This window comes from Melanostigma gelatinosum (genome assembly GCF_949748355.1).
Source record: "Melanostigma gelatinosum genome assembly, chromosome: 22".
Classification (NCBI taxonomy): Eukaryota; Metazoa; Chordata; class Actinopteri; order Perciformes; family Zoarcidae; genus Melanostigma; species Melanostigma gelatinosum.
In genome coordinates, this window is record NC_136655.1 from 12,265,741 (window position 1) to 12,283,390 (window position 17,650).

Sequence of the window (17,650 nt, forward strand, 5' to 3'; positions counted from 1 at the left end):
GGTCCATGTAAATAAGAGAACACACAAATACAATGTAGAAAACCATACAGCAAATTAGATAAACATGTTAACTTGACTGTAAACAGAAACTCTTATCCTCTCTCAGCCTGACTACATCTCAGCAGTGTCGTCCCAGTTTGAAGTACCAGACTAATCAGTGCGTATTCCATGAACGCATCCTCCTGAAAGCTCTTTAAAAACTAGATACAAGTTGCATCTTCCTGCAACGTTTCTTGCCTATTTGTCAACCATGCACAGGTTGTTGTTTTTGTCCGTGGTAATCCCACCTGCACCTCCTCGCCTCTGTTTGTTCGACCGACCCAATGCCTTTCCTCCCACATGCTGCTCCTCTCTCTGCCACTCTTCAGTCGTCGTCCTGATGCATCTGCTCTGCTGTGGTCATCTTCAGTGTGATAGTTAAACCTCAGTTATCAGCAGTGGGGAGGAGACAGACATAGAGCTACGAAAGGTGAAGTTTAGCAGAAAGCCGAGAGCGACTGAAATAATCTCAGTGTGTAAATATTGGAAACAGTCGAGTTCTCGACTCAAATGTAAGTGAAAGGTCGCGCTCAACATCGTAGCAGAAATTGATATTGAGCTGAGGATCTATAGAATTGACTTAATGAGACATTTACAGAGAGGAGTATACTTTACAGATTTAGATCCTCCAGAGTGGGAGGTAAGTGACATTTATTCAATGACGAAAATCATTTTCAAAGGATTTATACTGCCTCATTCCCACTCATCTATTTCAATTAAAACCACACATAATGATGCGTGATGTGCTCAAGTAATGAACCGTCATGGTAAACACAGCAGGATGGCAGCGCAGAAATAATTACAAAGTGTTTTTTTGTGTGTGTGTGTTTTTGCACGCAGGTACGCGGCTTCAGTGAAGGATGGCTCCCAGTACTTTGTGCTCCTCATCATCACGGACGGCGTCATCTCTGACATGGCCCAGACCAAGGAGTCTATTGTCAACGTAAGTCGACACCTGACCCTGCACTCGAGACTCCCAAAACAAAAAAGTGGACTCATTTCACAGTCTTTATGTTGGAAGAATGTCAGTTGCGTCTATAAATTGCTTTTCTAGCAATGATAATGGAAAACTAAACTTGCAATCAAGCTGTATTTCGTGCCCAGATGCTGAGACATAAAACCATGAAAATATTTATGCAAATGAGTAGAACCGTCACGGTGAGAACCTATTACGTTTGGGCAAGAAATGCGTCTCTCAAATCATCCTCATCATTGCTGGTTTTGCTCCTGGGAGCGTTTGAATGAACGCTGGAAAACAGCTGTGCCAGTATTTTCCTAATTAGGCAGCTCGCTGTAAATCTAGCAGATCTGTGCAGCACAGGAGGCCGAGAGAGGAGAAGGAGGCAGCCGAGACGAGGGGGGGGGGGAAGAGAGCAAAGGGCAGCAGCGACGTGAAGAAAACCTTTACCGAGGGGAGCGAAAAATAAACGAGATGTTTGGATATTGCTCTGCTGCCTGAAGTCAACCCATTACTCAAAATACACTGCACACACACACACACACACACTGCTAGCCCTTTCTTCCTCATACCCTCTCTGTGACTCTTGCACACATGCCCACACACACAAACACATGTCATTTATAAGCCGTCAGCAGGTCCGGGCCGTGTTGTTGATGCTCTCGCCTCTAATATTATTCCTTGCGACGCCTTCGAACCCACGCAGCGCTACGCTTACACACACTGTACCATACATGTTAACAAGAACATGACACCATCTGTGGGCGCTGATGAGGACAGAGGCTGCATCTTCTTTATCCTACTAACGACCCACATAGGTAGACCGACCCGGTCTCATTCCCAACTCGTCACATACGGACGCTGGGTCAGGACTCCTCGGCGTCACTTAGTTTAGGAAAAGATTGTGGTTTGGCTTAATAAGTATGTTTGATACATTACTTAAGTAATTTACATTTAGGCTTTATATGACGTACTTTTGGTTTCACACGGGACTTGAACAGCGTTGTTCTGGGTCGGTTGCTCTTGGCGTCTAATGTCGCCGAGGATGGATTTCCATTGGTGTTACATGAAAGCCCGGTGCGTCTCACACAGTCCGTATCAGACGTCAAACGGCCATGACAACGTCGGTGTTTGACGCCCCGGGGATGGGCACATGCCCGGGTAGACACGCCGTTTTCAAATTTTTGAGATGTATCAAATATTCATTGTTCCTGTCCTGCAGGCCTCCTGTCTGCCAATGTCACTCATCATCGTGGGGGTGGGGCCCGCAGAATTTGACGGTAAGTCAACAAGAACTTGTTTAAGTTGAATTAATGTCTCATTAAACTTTTTTTAGACTCTGGCTTCTGGTGGGACATTCCGTCTGTTTGGGAGCTGCAGATGCTGCTTTTGTATTTTGCGTGTTGCGAGCTCTCATTGGAACCGTGCTGGTCTACAGTAAGACATAATGTGTGCATCATTTTTACTTCTCTTCTCCTCAGCCATGGTGGAGTTGGACGGTGATGAAATCAGAATCTCATCCAGAGGAAGATACGCTGAGAGGGACATTGTCCAGGTACACAATGCTCTCAACCCGCTCCCCGCTGCTGTGTTGTTCTTCTCTTCTGTAAAGTCTGATTGTGAAATCACATCTCTGCCTCTTGGCCCCCTCAGATCCTTCCTCATCCATTTTCTTCTGATTTTATCCCAAATGTTTTATTGTAAACGTGATACTGATTTTGAGTCAAAATCAAAGCAGCCACACTGCTCCAGGGTGCTGGGCCCTGATCAACCCCGTGTTCCTCCCTTTCTCTGTAACGTTTACAGTTTATCTGTGCTGAAGGGACTTTTTCACCAAGCTGCGACAGCTTAGCCATATCAGAGGCCACCTTTTAAACTCTGTTGGGATATGTGGGCTCCGACAGCAACAGAATGATCGCTGGGATCTAAACTATGATGAATCTGTAATCATTGCCCGGCACCACAGCAGAGCGATGAAGTACAAACGCTCAGACTGAGCCGTTTGTTTGTTGCGACACAGCGGAGTCACATTTTCTTCTTCTCTCTCTGACCTTTACACCGCCCGCTGTCATCTCCCGCTCCCCCCCACACCCTCCCTCAGCCCGCGTAGGCGAGGGAGGCATCTCGTTAGTTGGCTTTTTAACAAGCTGAAGTACACATGCAGGAAAAGACCCGGAGATGGTGTAAAAACAATGCTTCAGTACGGGAACACAGTTCTGCCTCCAGGCTCTCTTTATCAGCAGGCTAATTTCCCCGAGTGGCACGGCGAGGGTTACATTTCGCAGCGAGGGTTTCCAGCACAAATTGGCTTCTCGTATGATTGTAGGCGACAAACACTGCCTCATTTAGTTCAGCAGCTCTGGGTGCCTCCGTATTGACGCGCCTCCGTATTGACGTTTGACAGTTTTCCTGTCAGCTTCGTCTGCCGCTCGGCAGGATTAGCCACTTTCCGGCTTGTAACCGTGCGGAGGCGTGGAGACGCCTCCTATTGACTTTGTCCATTTCCTGTCTTTTCCCTTGCTGAGAGAAATAAATTATCTTGGTTTTGAAATGGAACTCTGCTGGTCTGAGTCTGCATTCGGGTCCATGAACACACCACATCATAACAGAACGGACTGACCATAACTATGGACCCAGCAGCGGCAGCAGGATTTCCACCTGTAGATCCCCGGGTCCGTGAGTCATTTGTTCCGTCTCCTGAACCTTTCCACGGAGACATGAGAGGATGCAGAGGTTTTCTGCTCCAGACGACGTTCGTGTTCAACCAACAGCCCTGCACGTATGCATCGGACAGTTCTAAGATTGCCTATCTGACCGGGTTGCTACATGGCCGTGCTCTTGACTGGGCCCAGGCCTGGTTAACTCAGAACCTGTTGGATACGGTTTCTTTTGGACAATACCTGGAGGCGTTTAAGAGAGCTTTCGACCACCCTACATACTCTCAGGTTGCTGTTCAGAACCTCCTCCGCCTCCGTCAGGGCTCTGCTAGCGCTGCTGAACATTCCATTGACTTTCGCATCCTGGCCGCAGAGTTGGGAGGAGAGGGCGCTAAAGGGTTTTTCTCAGCAGCCTGTCAGAGGGATTAAGGGACGAGCTCGCTGTTCTGGAGGAGGCTAAGACACTGGAAGACCTGATGGCTCTCACCATCCGACTGGATACTCGGATGCAGTAACGTCGGAGAGAGTGTAACTACAGGCTCCCGGCTCCGGTTCGTCAGCCAGTAACCACTTCCGGTCACCGGTCCGCAGTTCCACCTCGCCGCCGCAGCCCAGGCCACCAGCACTCGCCTGCTCCGGCACCTTCTCCCGAGGATCGGGATGAACCCATGCAGTTGGGACGGTTCCATCTGTCTCAGGATGAGAGGGAGCAACGAATCCGTTCAGGAGCCTGCCTCTACTGCGGCGAGCCGGGTCACCGTATCCCTGTCTGCCCGGTGCGCCCAAAAGAGAGGGCTCGCCAGTAAGAGTGGGAATACTGGCGAGCGACTCCACCCGACTTCCCCGACCCAAGTCCCGTCTCACACTACCCACACTACCAGCTAAGTTATGCCTGCCGTCCGGTGCTCTACCGGTCTTGGCCCTGATTGACTCCGGAGCAGAACAGAGTTTTTTGGACTCCTCCTTGGCCTTCGCTCATGGGATTCCCTTGGAGGAGTTGGAATGCCCTCTTCAGGCGAACGCTCTGGATGGCAGTCGCTTGACCAATATCACGCACCGGACTTGCCCTATTACCCTGCTTGTGTCAGGAAACCACCAACATGAGATCTGTTTTTAAATCTTCTCTACGCCCCTGATGCCCCTGGTTCTGGGCCATCCTTGGCTCCTGAGCCACAACCCACAGATAGACTGGGCAGGAAACAGAATCATCGGATGGAGCCCTACATGTCTTTCGAGTTGCCTCAAGTCCGCCATTCTGCGGCAGACTTCTTCTCTCCACACCCCTACTACCGGAACTGATCTCACCTCGGTCCCTTTGGAGTACGCAGATCTCAGCGAGGCATTCAACAAGGAACGAGCCCTTTCCCTGCCACCCCACCGACCCTACGATTGCGTCATAGAACTGTTCCCCGGCGCCACCCTGCCCTCCAGCCGACTGTACAATCTTTCCCGACCGGAACGCGAGTCGATGGAGACCTATATCACAGACTCCCTCGCTGCTGGAATTATCCGCCCGTCATCGTCCCCGGTGGGAGCAGGGTTTTTCTTCGTGGCCAAGAAGGACAAGAGTCTCTGTCCTTGCATCGACTACCAAGGGTTAAACCAGATCACCACCCGGAACAAGTAACCACTACCCCTAATCAACTCTGCTTTTGAATCCCTACCCGGTGCCACAATTTTCACCAAGCTAGACCTCCGCAATGCTTACCACTTGGTTCGGATACGAGAGGGGGATGAGTGGAAGACCGCTTTCAACACTCCCCTGGGACATTTCGAGTACCTGGTCATGCCATTCGGACTTACAAATGCACCAGCCGTTTTCCAGGCTTTGGTGAACGACGTGCTCAGGGATTTTCTCAACTGGTTTGTGTTTGTCTACATCGACGACATTCTGATTTACTCCTCAAACCTACAGGAACATTGCCACCATGTCCTTCAGCGCTTACTGGAGAACCAACTCTTCATCAAAGCCGAGAAATGTGAATTCCATGTCACCTCCGTACAGTTTCTTGGTTTCATCATTGAGGAGGGTCAGATTCGGAAGGACCCAGAAAAGGTTAACGCGGTCACCGAATGGCCGGTCCTCTCTAACCGGAAGAAGCTCCAGCAATTCCTAGGATTTGAAAACTTCTACCGCCGGTTGATTCGGAACTACAGTCAGACGGCGTCACCCCTAACCAGACTCACCTCCTCTAAGGTGGTTTTTTCCTGGTCCCCCGAGGCCGACCGGGCGTTTAATGCCCTCAAGGAGCGATTCACATCAGCCCCCATCCTAGTACAGCCGGATGAAAGCCGCCAGTTCGTGGTCGAGGTGGACGCCTCTGACACCGGAGTCGGAGCAGTATTATCACAACGCTCAACCACTGACTCTAAGCTCCGTCCGTGTGCTTTTTTCTCTCACCGCCGCCTGATGTGGGCAACCGGGAGTTACTGGCCGTCAAGCTGGCTCTGGAGGAATGGAGACATTGGTTGGAGGGGTCAGTCCACCCGTTCATTGTGTGGACCGACCACCGAAATCTGGAATACATCCATTCTGCCCAGCGACTGAACTCCTGCCAAGCCCGTTGGGCTCTGTTCTTTGCCCGTTTCAACTTCACCATCACCTACCGCCCAGGAAGTAAGAACATCAAGCCCGACGCCCTCTCTCGGCAGTTTTCCCCAGACGAGGTTGACCCAGCTCTGGACACGATTGTTCCACCCGCCTGTGTCCTAGGGGTTCTCACCTGGGCGATAGAGTCTGCAGTGCGGGAGGCTCAGCAGACTTTGTCCATTTCCTGTCTTTTCCCTTGACTGAGAGAAATAAATTATGTTGGTTTTGAAATAGAACTCTGCTGTCTGAGTCTGCATTCGGGTCCATGAACACACCACATCATAACGGCAAATATTGCTTTGTCATATATGGATCATAACAACGGTTTGTACGTCAGGGGTAGTGGTGTCACGGATCACGGTTCGGATCACTCGTGAACCGCGGATCAATAGAGTATTTTAATTTTATTTTTACAGTGTAATCATCATAGTGTGGAAAGTTCTACTGCTGCTGTTCCTTTTCAAGTAACAAGTCCCCGAATATCAATGCAGAGTGTCAGTGAACAGATATAAAGCAGTAGTGTGTTCACGTGAACGGAGCAGCTTAGAAGCATTTAACGGTGAAGTCATGGCGAGCGGAGGCACGCCAGAAGCCGCGGCGTCATTTAAGTCGCAAGTTTGGGAACATTGTCTTAACCTGTAACGTATAATGACTGATGAGGGTGGTGGACAAAGCGTTACGGGATGTAGGCGTTATTTAAAGAGAAAGACGTACGATAAAGGCAAAACATCGGCATGTCCACACATATGAAGAGCCACCATCCCGTCTGTCAGCGACGGGGACACTCTGGTGTAGAAAACAAAGGATTTCTAAATCTGGTTAAAATGCTTGAGCCACGCTACGAAATCCACTCACGCACCCACTTCAGTGTGAAGCTGTTCCAGACCTCTATGAGAAGGAAAAGACTGTAGAGACCACTTTCACCACGGCGGAGTGATTCTTAGTCCGGTGCTGTAGACACGCCCCCTCTGTGAGAGTCACACACACACCTGGGGCAGGTGCTGTAGACACGCCCCCTCTGTGAGAGTCACACACACACACACCTGGTTCAGGTGCTGACAGAAGCATCAGAGTGAAGCTAGACAGGCCCAATAATATTCCAGTCACCACAGAAAGGTCGACCCTCTCCCCAGACAATGGAGATATTCTCATCTTTTTGAAAATAATGTCACAGTAATGTAACATTATTGTGTATTTGAATGACATAACCTGACAGGAAGTAAACATAGACCCAAGTTGTTGCTGAGCAGTTCAGTTCAGTGTAAACGGTGGAAGCTAGCTCACTGGCTGTTTCTTTCTTTCAGTATTGATCAAAGGACGAGGATATCAACATAACTCATGTTGCACTTAAACTTAACAGAATTCTTGAATGTATTATTTTTATTTATTTCATTTTGTTTAAAATTGGACATCTTCAATATTTTTGTTTTCATGTAAGACTATAGCCCAAAGTTCTTTGCTTTAAGTGTTCTTGAGGTTCTTTAATTAATAAATGGAAAGCAAAGTTATATTTGTCTCCTCCCCTTTTCTTTGTTGATCCGAAAAATGATCCGAACCGTGACTCCTGAACCGTGATCCGAACCGAACCATGAGGTTTGTGATCCGTGACACCCCTAGTCAGGGGGTTCCGGTTTCCCTTTCGGAATGACGACTACGCACTACCGCCACTAATAGTCGTTTGATTCCCGACTTGTTACAAGTTTGCTGTTGTGAAAAAGTATCCGCGCTCATCCCCATATTTGAACCTGCATATTTCTGCCTAATGTTGGATCTCCTTTAATCCCAGACATTTGATGGTGCTAACTAGGTCTCGGTATGTAAATGCTGGCTGTGTGCCCGTCTCCTCTCTCCGTCTTAAAAGATTGCAGCTGTTCACTTTCACACACCAGCAACCCCCCCAAACGGCTCCAGCGAGCTTCAATACCTAATATTCTCAGTAAAAACATCATATCACTAATTTGCACATTTAATTTATTTTTTGTATCCACGGCTGCCGCCGCTCATCTCAGTGACCTCAGGGATCAGATTGTTCTCCAAGTGCTGCAGGAAATAGGGCGAATCTGCAGCGTCGTAATTAGGAGAGACTCTTCTCTGCAGCAGTAATCCTGCCGTGCACAAGAGCTCCTTCCACTTAAAACAGTGAACAAGGCAACTTGAAACAAAGAGGATAAATTATGTAATATCATTTAAATTCTTCTTTCTTTTTTTTCTCCATTATTTTTCTCCACTCCTTTTGTGCTTTTCATACTCCTTCTTCTGCTCTTCATCTTCTTTTTTTTAATCTCTGTTCTTCGTGTTTATCCCCTCTCCTCCCTCTCAGTTCGTCCCATTCAGGGACTACATCGACCGGACGGGTAACCACATCCTGAGCATGGCCCGGCTGGCGAAAGACGTCTTGGCCGAGATTCCCGACCAGTTCCTCTCCTACATGAGGACCCGCGGGATCAAGCCGTCGCCAGCACCACCTCCCTATACGCCGCCTCCCTACACGCCGCCAGGGCAGAGTATGCAAACCCAGATATGAGGAGTGGGGGTGGTGGGTGGGGGGAAGGGGGAGAAAGGTTTTTCGGAGTCAGGGGTTAGCTGAACTTTTACGCTCAAAGTACTTCCATTTCCCTAAAGCCGCTCTCCATGCCTTGTCGTCGTGGATCACGGTGGTCTTTCTCGTGTTCAGGAAGCTGCATGTCGTGCCAGGAGAGTGTCGCTTTCGAGGCCAGGAAAAGCCAATGAGAGTCTGTTTACTTCCACTGTCAAAAGCATTCCTGTTTCTGTCTGGAATTATGATTATAATTTAATTTTTTTTCTTCTCGCCTGGGAAACCTGGACAGGCCCTGGGGAGAGTTCGGAGATGTCTGAATTCAAGCCGGGAGGTAAAGACGGAATGAAAAAGGAAATGAAGGACAGCTTTGGAAATATTGTAAAGAGAATGTCTCCAGACAAAAAACAAAGACATCACACTTTAATGAACTTTCTCTGTAAATAACCCGACATATGTCACTTATTCTATCTCTATCTCTCTCCAACTCACTCATTGTTTACAGTAAACACTAACAAGGATTTTTACTGTGGATACTTTTATATACACATTTATGAATCTCTCTCTCTCTCTGTCTCTCTCGCTCTCTCTCTCTCTCTCTCTCTCTCTCTCTCGGGGTGTGTGTGTGTCAGGTAGCAGCAGTGCAGGTCCCGGTAGCCCTTCTGTACTGTGCTGTATCGTATTCTGGTTTTCGTATTAACCTTTTGCATGAGTGTAGCCTCAGTCCAGTGCATGCATATAGTGGCCCTGCACTACCTCTTCTATCCATCACTTTGTCGCTCTGTCTGTGGGGGGGGGGGTCTGTCTGCCTGCATCTCCATTTGTCACTTCACCCTCTGTCTGTCTGCACTGCTCTGAGGTCCGTCTCCCTGTTGCAGCCTCTCTCTCTCTCTCTCTCTCTCTCTCTCTCTTGAGTAATTCTGGTATGCTCATCCGAGCAGATGACATTCCTAAATGAGTATTTGGGCATTTTGAAATGTAAAATATCTGGTCTAGCCTCCTCCCCAGAGATCGTGCACCCTTGTATAAGTTGTCCATCATCTTCAGTATGTGTATTAGTTGTAATATTTCCAAGTGCCATGTTGGTTTGAAGTCATGCTAGCAGCATGGCTTAATTGATGGCAGTGTCTGTTGGTCGGTCTACCACTTTGGTCTGAAGTATCTCAACAATTATGTAAGAGATTGTCATGAAATTTGGGACGAACATTCCTGTTCACCTCGGGATGAATAGTAATAACTTTGGTCTGGCTCAGGTTAGAGTGCAACCTCACAGCCACTGGCATGGCTGTGGACTTTTAGGCCCAAATCCCTTAAAAATAGTAATTGACTATTACTTCTTGTCTCATCAGGTGCTGTTCCATCTGTATAAGCACCATTTCAAGCCCTTCCAGCATCTTGCACTCATTTAAGAGCAAATGTTTTACATTTCAGATGCATTTCACTTTTTTGCGTAGCATTCATTTGACTTCTGAATGGAAGCATAGCCTCTCGCTCTCGCTCGCTCTGTGTCTGTCTGTCTGTCTGTCTCTGTGTCTCTGTGTCTGTCTCTCTGTCTGTCTCTGTGTCTGTCTGTGTTCTCCTCCTAACTGCCTTGGCAATATGGTGCCCAGGGGTTTCGTCTCATTGTGTCGTCCAACACCACGTCCCCGCCCCGATGTTTAAAAACGACAGCAGCTGCTCTCAAACGAAATTCCGTTTGAGCATAAAGAGCCCAGTGGTCAAAAATGCAGAGAAAAACACACTTTCCCTACGTTGGCTTTCTGTTCCATTTTATTTATTTCATTGTGTACTTTTTTTATTGCACCTGTTAGCTTTGATAAAGCGTTTTATATGTTTGTTTTTATGACGTGTATTCTTACGTGCCAATCACGTGTAAGAGGATGATTTGCGTGATTCCTGCCGAGTCACCGAGGATGTCCAGACAAGTTTCCAAATTAACGTGACGTCGAATGAAGAATGGGTTTGAGGTTTTGTCGTGAATGTGAAAGGGTTTTTGTCAGTGTTGCGGTGACGAGAGGATATGTTAAATGAGATGTGTGTGTTCTCGTACGACACAACTTCTTTTAAAGCATCATATGAAACATTTTAACATTCATTGGCTCATGAGGGAAATACATTGCAGCACCAACAATGTGAAAGGATATTCATGCATTGCAGTGTTTTTAGTTATTTTGTATGACTGTATCATCACCCTGAAGCCGTCTTAAAACTACAACACACATCTGCTGACTGACTCTGTCTAAACGAAGACTTTTTAATGAAATCATTGTGTCTTTGTTTTCACGTGTTGCAACGATTTATTTTGTGTGTGTGTGTGTGTGTGTAAAATAGTCAGCTGATTACAGAGTCAAAGTATTCAACATAGTTGTGGCAGTGTTAGACACTTGGCTCAATCCATTTTTTGAGGATATTGCCTGTGCCAAAATCAAAATGCAACCAACATGAAGATGATTATTTCAACACAATTTGTTTTGAGTCTCATACATTGCCTGTCTTGTTGCTTGATATTCCTAAATTTTGTTTCCTCACAACACCAGTCCTGTACAGCCACTGTAGCAGAGTGGACTAGCTGTTCCAGTGTGTGTGTGTGTGTGGTTCGCCGCTGCCGTCGCACTCCTGCAGCTGCACTGGACACATCGTTAGGACAGCGGGTCAGAATGAGGAGCTCATTACTGTAAGACTTACATCCTGCACTGCGGGGGGTCAGAGAAGGGATTATGTTTGGGTGGCGAGAGTGCTTTGATGTTCGTGCTTGGCGACAATTTAGCATGAATCCCTTCTGGTAGAAACAAACTTCTGTAGACGAAAGATAAAAAGATAAAAGCAGCCCCCTTTCTGCAGCAGCCACTGGGCACAAGCACAAGTCTGCAGGATCATTTTAAAGCAAAACTATGGTTCATTGCAACTTTTATTTATGTTCCGGCTATTGTGCCTATCTATGATAACATAGTACTCAAAAGTAATTGCTAAATTATGGCTGAAATGTAATTTATTAGTAGCTAAAGAGTCAAACAGTGACACAGCAATATCCGTCTAAAGGTAGCTAACGTTAGCCACCGTTAGCTACCAGTCATACCAAGCCAAGTAAAGCTGCAGCGGCAGAACCCTGAGTGTGTTGAACAGACAAAGTGTTAGACAAACGTCGCCACTTTAAATATGACAACGCTCGTCTATTCAATTTACAGCATTCATATATTTTACTAGGAAAACAACCAATCTGAATGAATGTGGTTTGAATTCCTAAACCACTATTGCTCAAAACAAATTGGTCATTTTCTATTTTAGAAGTCAAATCAAAGAATAATTCAGACACTAAAATGTTAACATTTGGGCTATAAGAAGAAGAAAGAAGAAGAAACGCATAAAGGGATTAGCTGTCAAGAAAAAAAGAGCAATCAGTGATTTGAAACGTGGATAAACTTTAAAACTTGAAGTTACCTTCAAACCACCTTAATCCAGATGGATGGGTTCCAAATCAAAACATTGTAGTGATATGAATTTAATAACACTTCATTTTCAGCTTCAATGTTGGCATTTCAAAATGTATTCATTTGCTAATATTTGTGTTATTATTTTGACCTTTCTTTGCTTCCACACTCACACACACAACCATCGCCGAAGTCATTGGTGCCAGTTATTTTCTGTTGGTCTGTTTTGGGCGGACCGGTATTAATATTGTTTTAATTGTCCATCGTAGTGCAACAGCTCACTAACTTTTCAGAGCCCCTGAGAGTGTGTCTGTGTGCATGCGTTTGATATGAGTATACTTTGTGTGTGTATGTGTGCGCGAGTGTTTTAATAGACCATGTGAGGTGTAAGCACACATAAGATCTTTTGTTTACTAAAGCTATCCAAATAATATGTTGTATGCTCGTCATATCTTCTTAACAACGTGCACTATGTTTGCATGTACAGTTTTACAAAGGATGCACCAGTTCCTTTTGTTAATAACTGAGTGTTTTGAAATATACAAATCTATATGAAAAATTAACTGTACAAAATGGCCTTAAATCTTTCTCTGATTTTCTTGGAATTGTGCAATGCCTTCTTCAGAAAAATGAATTGTTTCATTAATGGTTATCTATTTTGTGTCAGTGTTTCTATTGCTTTCTAGTGGACCTTTTTTTTTTTTTCTTTGCACAAGTTCATGGATTAAATAATTATCTTGTACTTTTCTGAAACCGTGATTTAATCAGAGAAAGCATGGCTGAAGTACTGATTGTCTGATAATACATATAATAGATGACTATTTCTGTATCGAAAACTATGGATTTTTAAATAAATATTAATACTAAACAGAAGACTTGCTTCAACTCAATGGTTTTTTTTTTTCTTTGGAGGAGGTTTTTCATTTCCTTTACTCCCTTCCTTCCTTTCCTCAGTGTCTGTCCTCTCTCCATTCATAGCTTATCAGGACTAACATGGTGTTTGCTCCCTTTGATAAGATAATTATATATGAAAGTCTTCCCACACCCAACAAAGCACACAGACACAAGACCACTAGCCTTGAGCAAGGCATTGAAGGCTGTTTCAAAACATGTAACATGTTTCCATGTCATCCTTCTGTTCCTCTGATTTACCCACAAGCCCTGTGTACTTATTTCATCTGCCCTCTGAAGTGGCAGCCTAGGAAATAAAATTGACATTTATTTGGGAGAGTAATTGCACATGTTTAGAGAGGCAATTAGTGAGACTGTCAATGCCCTGTCACAGGAAAAATACAGAAATGTGTCTGTTAATCTGCCGGGGGGTTGATAAGAGTTCTTCATCAATACTCAATAACTCAGCGAGGTGCTGAGATCGCTGATTTCACGATCCAGCTTGTTTTTGTCAGTAATTTAGGATATTCTCAGTCTCTCTCCTGCCACTCAGAGTGACGGAGGGGTTACAGAGTTCTGCTGCAGCAGTGAACGTCTTCCGACTATGAGAGAGATTTATAAAGGTCATAGATTACTAAAAAAAACTTAAAAGGAATAGTTTGACATTTTGGGGAGATACAGTCGTGTCTGTGCGCAACCCTGTCTCTGACAAAATGAAGTTCCCGTATAAACTGCCACAAAACCACTTGGTTAGGTTTAGTAAAACATTTTGGTTTGGTTTTGAGTAAGTATGTTTATTATGTTAAGTCAACATTGATTTTTAGTTTCCCACAGGACACAAACGGCAGCCTTTAGGTTTGTCTGAGCCACCCATCCTCCCTATGGTTAAAAAAACCTTTGTCCTGCATCAAACACACGTAATCCAGGAGAAAAGACGGTTCCCTCACATTATTGACAATGCAGTTTTGCTGTTTGGGAACGTGACTTTTAGGAGACTGGGCTGCTGTGCGTTAGGAGCTGGGGATTAGCTTAGCTTAGCATTAAAAGCATGGGTAAACAGCTAGCTTGGCTGTTGGTAAAGACAAGCTAGCTCTTGCCCCTGTTTCCAGTCTTAACGTTAGTAGCTAACCACTGCCCGGATCGAGCTATACTTGACGCACGTTCAACTGATGTGGTTTCAATCTCCTCAACTAACTCTCAGCGAGAAAGTGCGTATACGAGTATTTCCCAAAATGTCAAACAATTTCATATTGATCTACATGTCAGTATTCAGTGTTTAAAACTTTATGTGCAACCAGGTTTTAAATAAATCAAGTAATCATACTCCCTGGAACCTGGAATGTTTCATTATGTTTTTGAGACTGGGATTTTACCAGGCGTTGCAACAATTGAAAAGTCTTGATGATACACAACATCTGGTATATCTTTGCATTTTTCTTGCAAATTACTGAATACTGTTCCCTAAAAAACCAAAGAAATTGGGAAGTGATCACGACCCAGTGGATAGGCACAGCAACCCGTGTAGAGAAACACAGGCCAACAACATTGGGAACCAATGGTCTAACGATATAATGACTACGTTCCCTTTCACTCTCTAACCACCATCATACGTGTCCATATGAGCTGCTGTTTACATGCTAACGTCATCAGTCTTCACCTGCCACATGTCTGAAAGTCGCAATTAAGGATAAGGGTAAGGATAAGGATGTTTATTGTCATCGTACGAACATACAACGAAATTTAGTTGGCGACTCATCAGTACAGCAGCAACAGTTAAAAAGTGTATAAAAACAATTAACAATTGACGTTATTCCTTCAAACTCCCTCCGACCGTGCATCTGCTGCTTCTTGGCTTGATGAAATAAACACACGATGAGCCTTCGCATGCTGCAGGTTGACGGCCGTGTTATTTAAGCAAACAGCCTGTTCCGCAGAGAAAGACGGAGCGTCGACAACATACGGATGCCAATTATCTCCTCGAAAACCGACAGGAGGGCGTTAACAAAGAGCTGTCAAAGTAGAAGTCAGACGACAAAGTGGAAATGTGAATTAACTGAGTTTGAGCCTTTTAATTACTTATTAAATCAACTACATGTTAGTGCTGGTCACTTTTCAAGCCCCCCCCCCCGCCCCTCCCATAAAAAAACCATAAATTTGAGCGGGAAAAATGGAATTTTCCACATGGTTAGACTTGAACACGTCATTGACATTTCAGATTGGATGGCTTGTGTCGTGTGAAAATAAAGCAAGACATCCTTAGTACATATGTCATGTTGATGATAAAGATGGCTCGTGACGACAGGTGTAATCTGGTATGCACACGCTGTCCTGCTGTCCACATAGGCCCCAATCAATCACCATCAACCCTCTCGTGGATATTAGATAGATGTCAAGTGCTGGCCCGTCCGTTTTTCCTCCTTCATAAATGCACCCATACATTTAGAGAGCGGACAAAATTGGCTGATGAATTCGCCTTATTACAGATCTCCATTTGCATATATTTGCAGAACAAATTAGCTCAGTTGGCCTCGCTAGAAATGCAGCCTTAAAACTGTGGATCGGCGGCCTGAAGTGAAGCGAAATTAAAGCTTCAATGAAGCTTGTACATCTAAATAAAACAGGAAAGCAATGAGGGAAGGGTTCCATGTCATATGGGGATCAATTCTGTGAGATTTCTCATTTTAGGGTAGGTGTGGGTGTGTGGGTGTGTGTGTGGGTGGTAAAATCGTGTGCATACTCTGTCTAAGGGAATAAAGATTTATTTAAGGCGTGATATGATAAAACAATGTTCCACCAAATGCAATATTTATTAATTCCATCTTTGTGGTAGCCTTGAGACTACTTTGGTGTCTGCTGGAATAAACGACATATATGTGCTTTGCACATGGAAAACTAGCCGATTAAACCTGCCAAAAATGAATAACCTGGATCATTTTTTATAACCACATAAATGTAATAGTCAATCCTTATTATGTGTTGGTTTTTTAAATAAACACCAATACCAGACTTTCTTTGCAGCCCTGTGGAGGATGGAGTCAGGTCACATACACCCTCCTTGTTTTCATTTTAGTTGGTCGTGTCGTTTCTTTGCTCTTAACCTTCTAGTTTAAACTCCTTTGTCCGTCCTCGAGGCGAGCTGAGACATGGGAATCCAGGCCTTCCTTGCCCTTGATAAAGTCTCGTTTACATGTTGTGCGACAGGTTTAAAAACCCGCATATCGTTCCTGACAACTCTTCCACACTGGCTGTGAAATGAGAACAGCAGGTCAGCAGCGCAACGGGTACGTGTGCTGGATTTGTCCGGCCACAGTTTGCTTGTGCACTCGGATGAGCTTGACAGAGCTCATGGGCCAAAATACACAACCATACAGGACTTAAAATGCTCACTTCAAACCAGTGTGAGGAGCACAGAGAAGTGAAAAAAAGTAAGATCTGTAAGATGCAACAAGTGAGAGTCGGATGAAGATTTTATCCTGCTGTATGCATTGGGTGTTTTTATAACGCAAAGATGATTTGTGTCTCATTTTCTACCGCACCCACAGGTGAGCCTCGTGCATGCCTCTGGTTGCTTTAAATAGCTTTATTTTCCCAGCATACCTTGAGGCCAAGAGAGGAGATGGATGGATTGATTGAGGTGCTGAAGAGAGGCAGAGTGAGGGAAAGGTGCTAATATCACTGTCAATCAACATCTAATGCAGCGGCAGCAGCAGAGAGAGAGCATCGTGACAATGACAACAAAACAAAGACATGCCACACACACACACACACACACACACACACACACACACACACACACACACACACACACACACACACACACCAGAGGAGTCACACTGCTCATTCCCAGCTATGGAGCGACACATCAAAGCCACCAATAGCAAGCTGCATCTGGAGGATTATGATGCTCAAAATGCAAGAAAATAATAACTCGACCTGGCATATGCGTAAAGAATGCCCAGCACTGAGAGGATAACACCCGTACTGTAAGGAAGCGGGACACAATTCCTTTACTCCCTAATTGTTTAAATACTTATTCACCAAATGATTATGTGGTAATTAGCGGCTGCAGAAGGTTGCGTGAGGTTTTTTTTTTTGTTGACCTTTCAAAAGACTTGATGTCTTAACACTTGCGTAAGTCTAATGAACACTGCGGTCGGTGTCTGTCAACCAGGGTGGTAATTATGTTCGCTTGGCACTTCCTGACACAGTCTGTAGCTTAGCAACCCTGCCGCCGAGACGGAGCTAAAGTTAGGTCTCATTTGAATATTCCCCAGAAATGAAAAGACTGGGGGGAAACTCAGCCGGTACTAAGTGCAGAGTTACATTCTCTAAACCTATACGGGTCTCATCAGGGCACCCCTAGAAAAACAAAACCAAATTCTCTGGCACACCTCCCCCACAACGCCATGAAAGATTTACAGGCAGCATGCTGGAAACGGTGATATGAATGTGGGCAGGTGGCATAATTACTGTGTGCCGTTAATAAAGCAAAACACATGTTTTATCCGCTCCGCCCACTCAACGCCCACCGTTCTTATTTAAATAGAACAT

General features: G+C 45.3%; 1 protein-coding gene across 1 annotated transcript in view; it reads left to right on the forward strand.

Moving 5' to 3' along the window:
- LOC306795997 (copine-8) overlaps positions 1–8,768 on the forward strand; it is a gene marked incomplete at its 3' end in the record, with an annotated part of 70,661 nt that extends 61,893 nt beyond the window's left edge. The window contains exons 17-20 of the mRNA XM_079294757.1: positions 880–982; positions 2,220–2,277; positions 2,479–2,552; positions 8,565–8,768. Of these exons, the coding sequence (XP_079150883.1) occupies positions 880–982; positions 2,220–2,277; positions 2,479–2,552; positions 8,565–8,768 (439 nt within the window). The remainder of the gene's footprint in view (positions 1–879; positions 983–2,219; positions 2,278–2,478; positions 2,553–8,564) is intronic.
- Between the last annotated feature and the right edge of the window lie 8,882 nt (positions 8,769–17,650).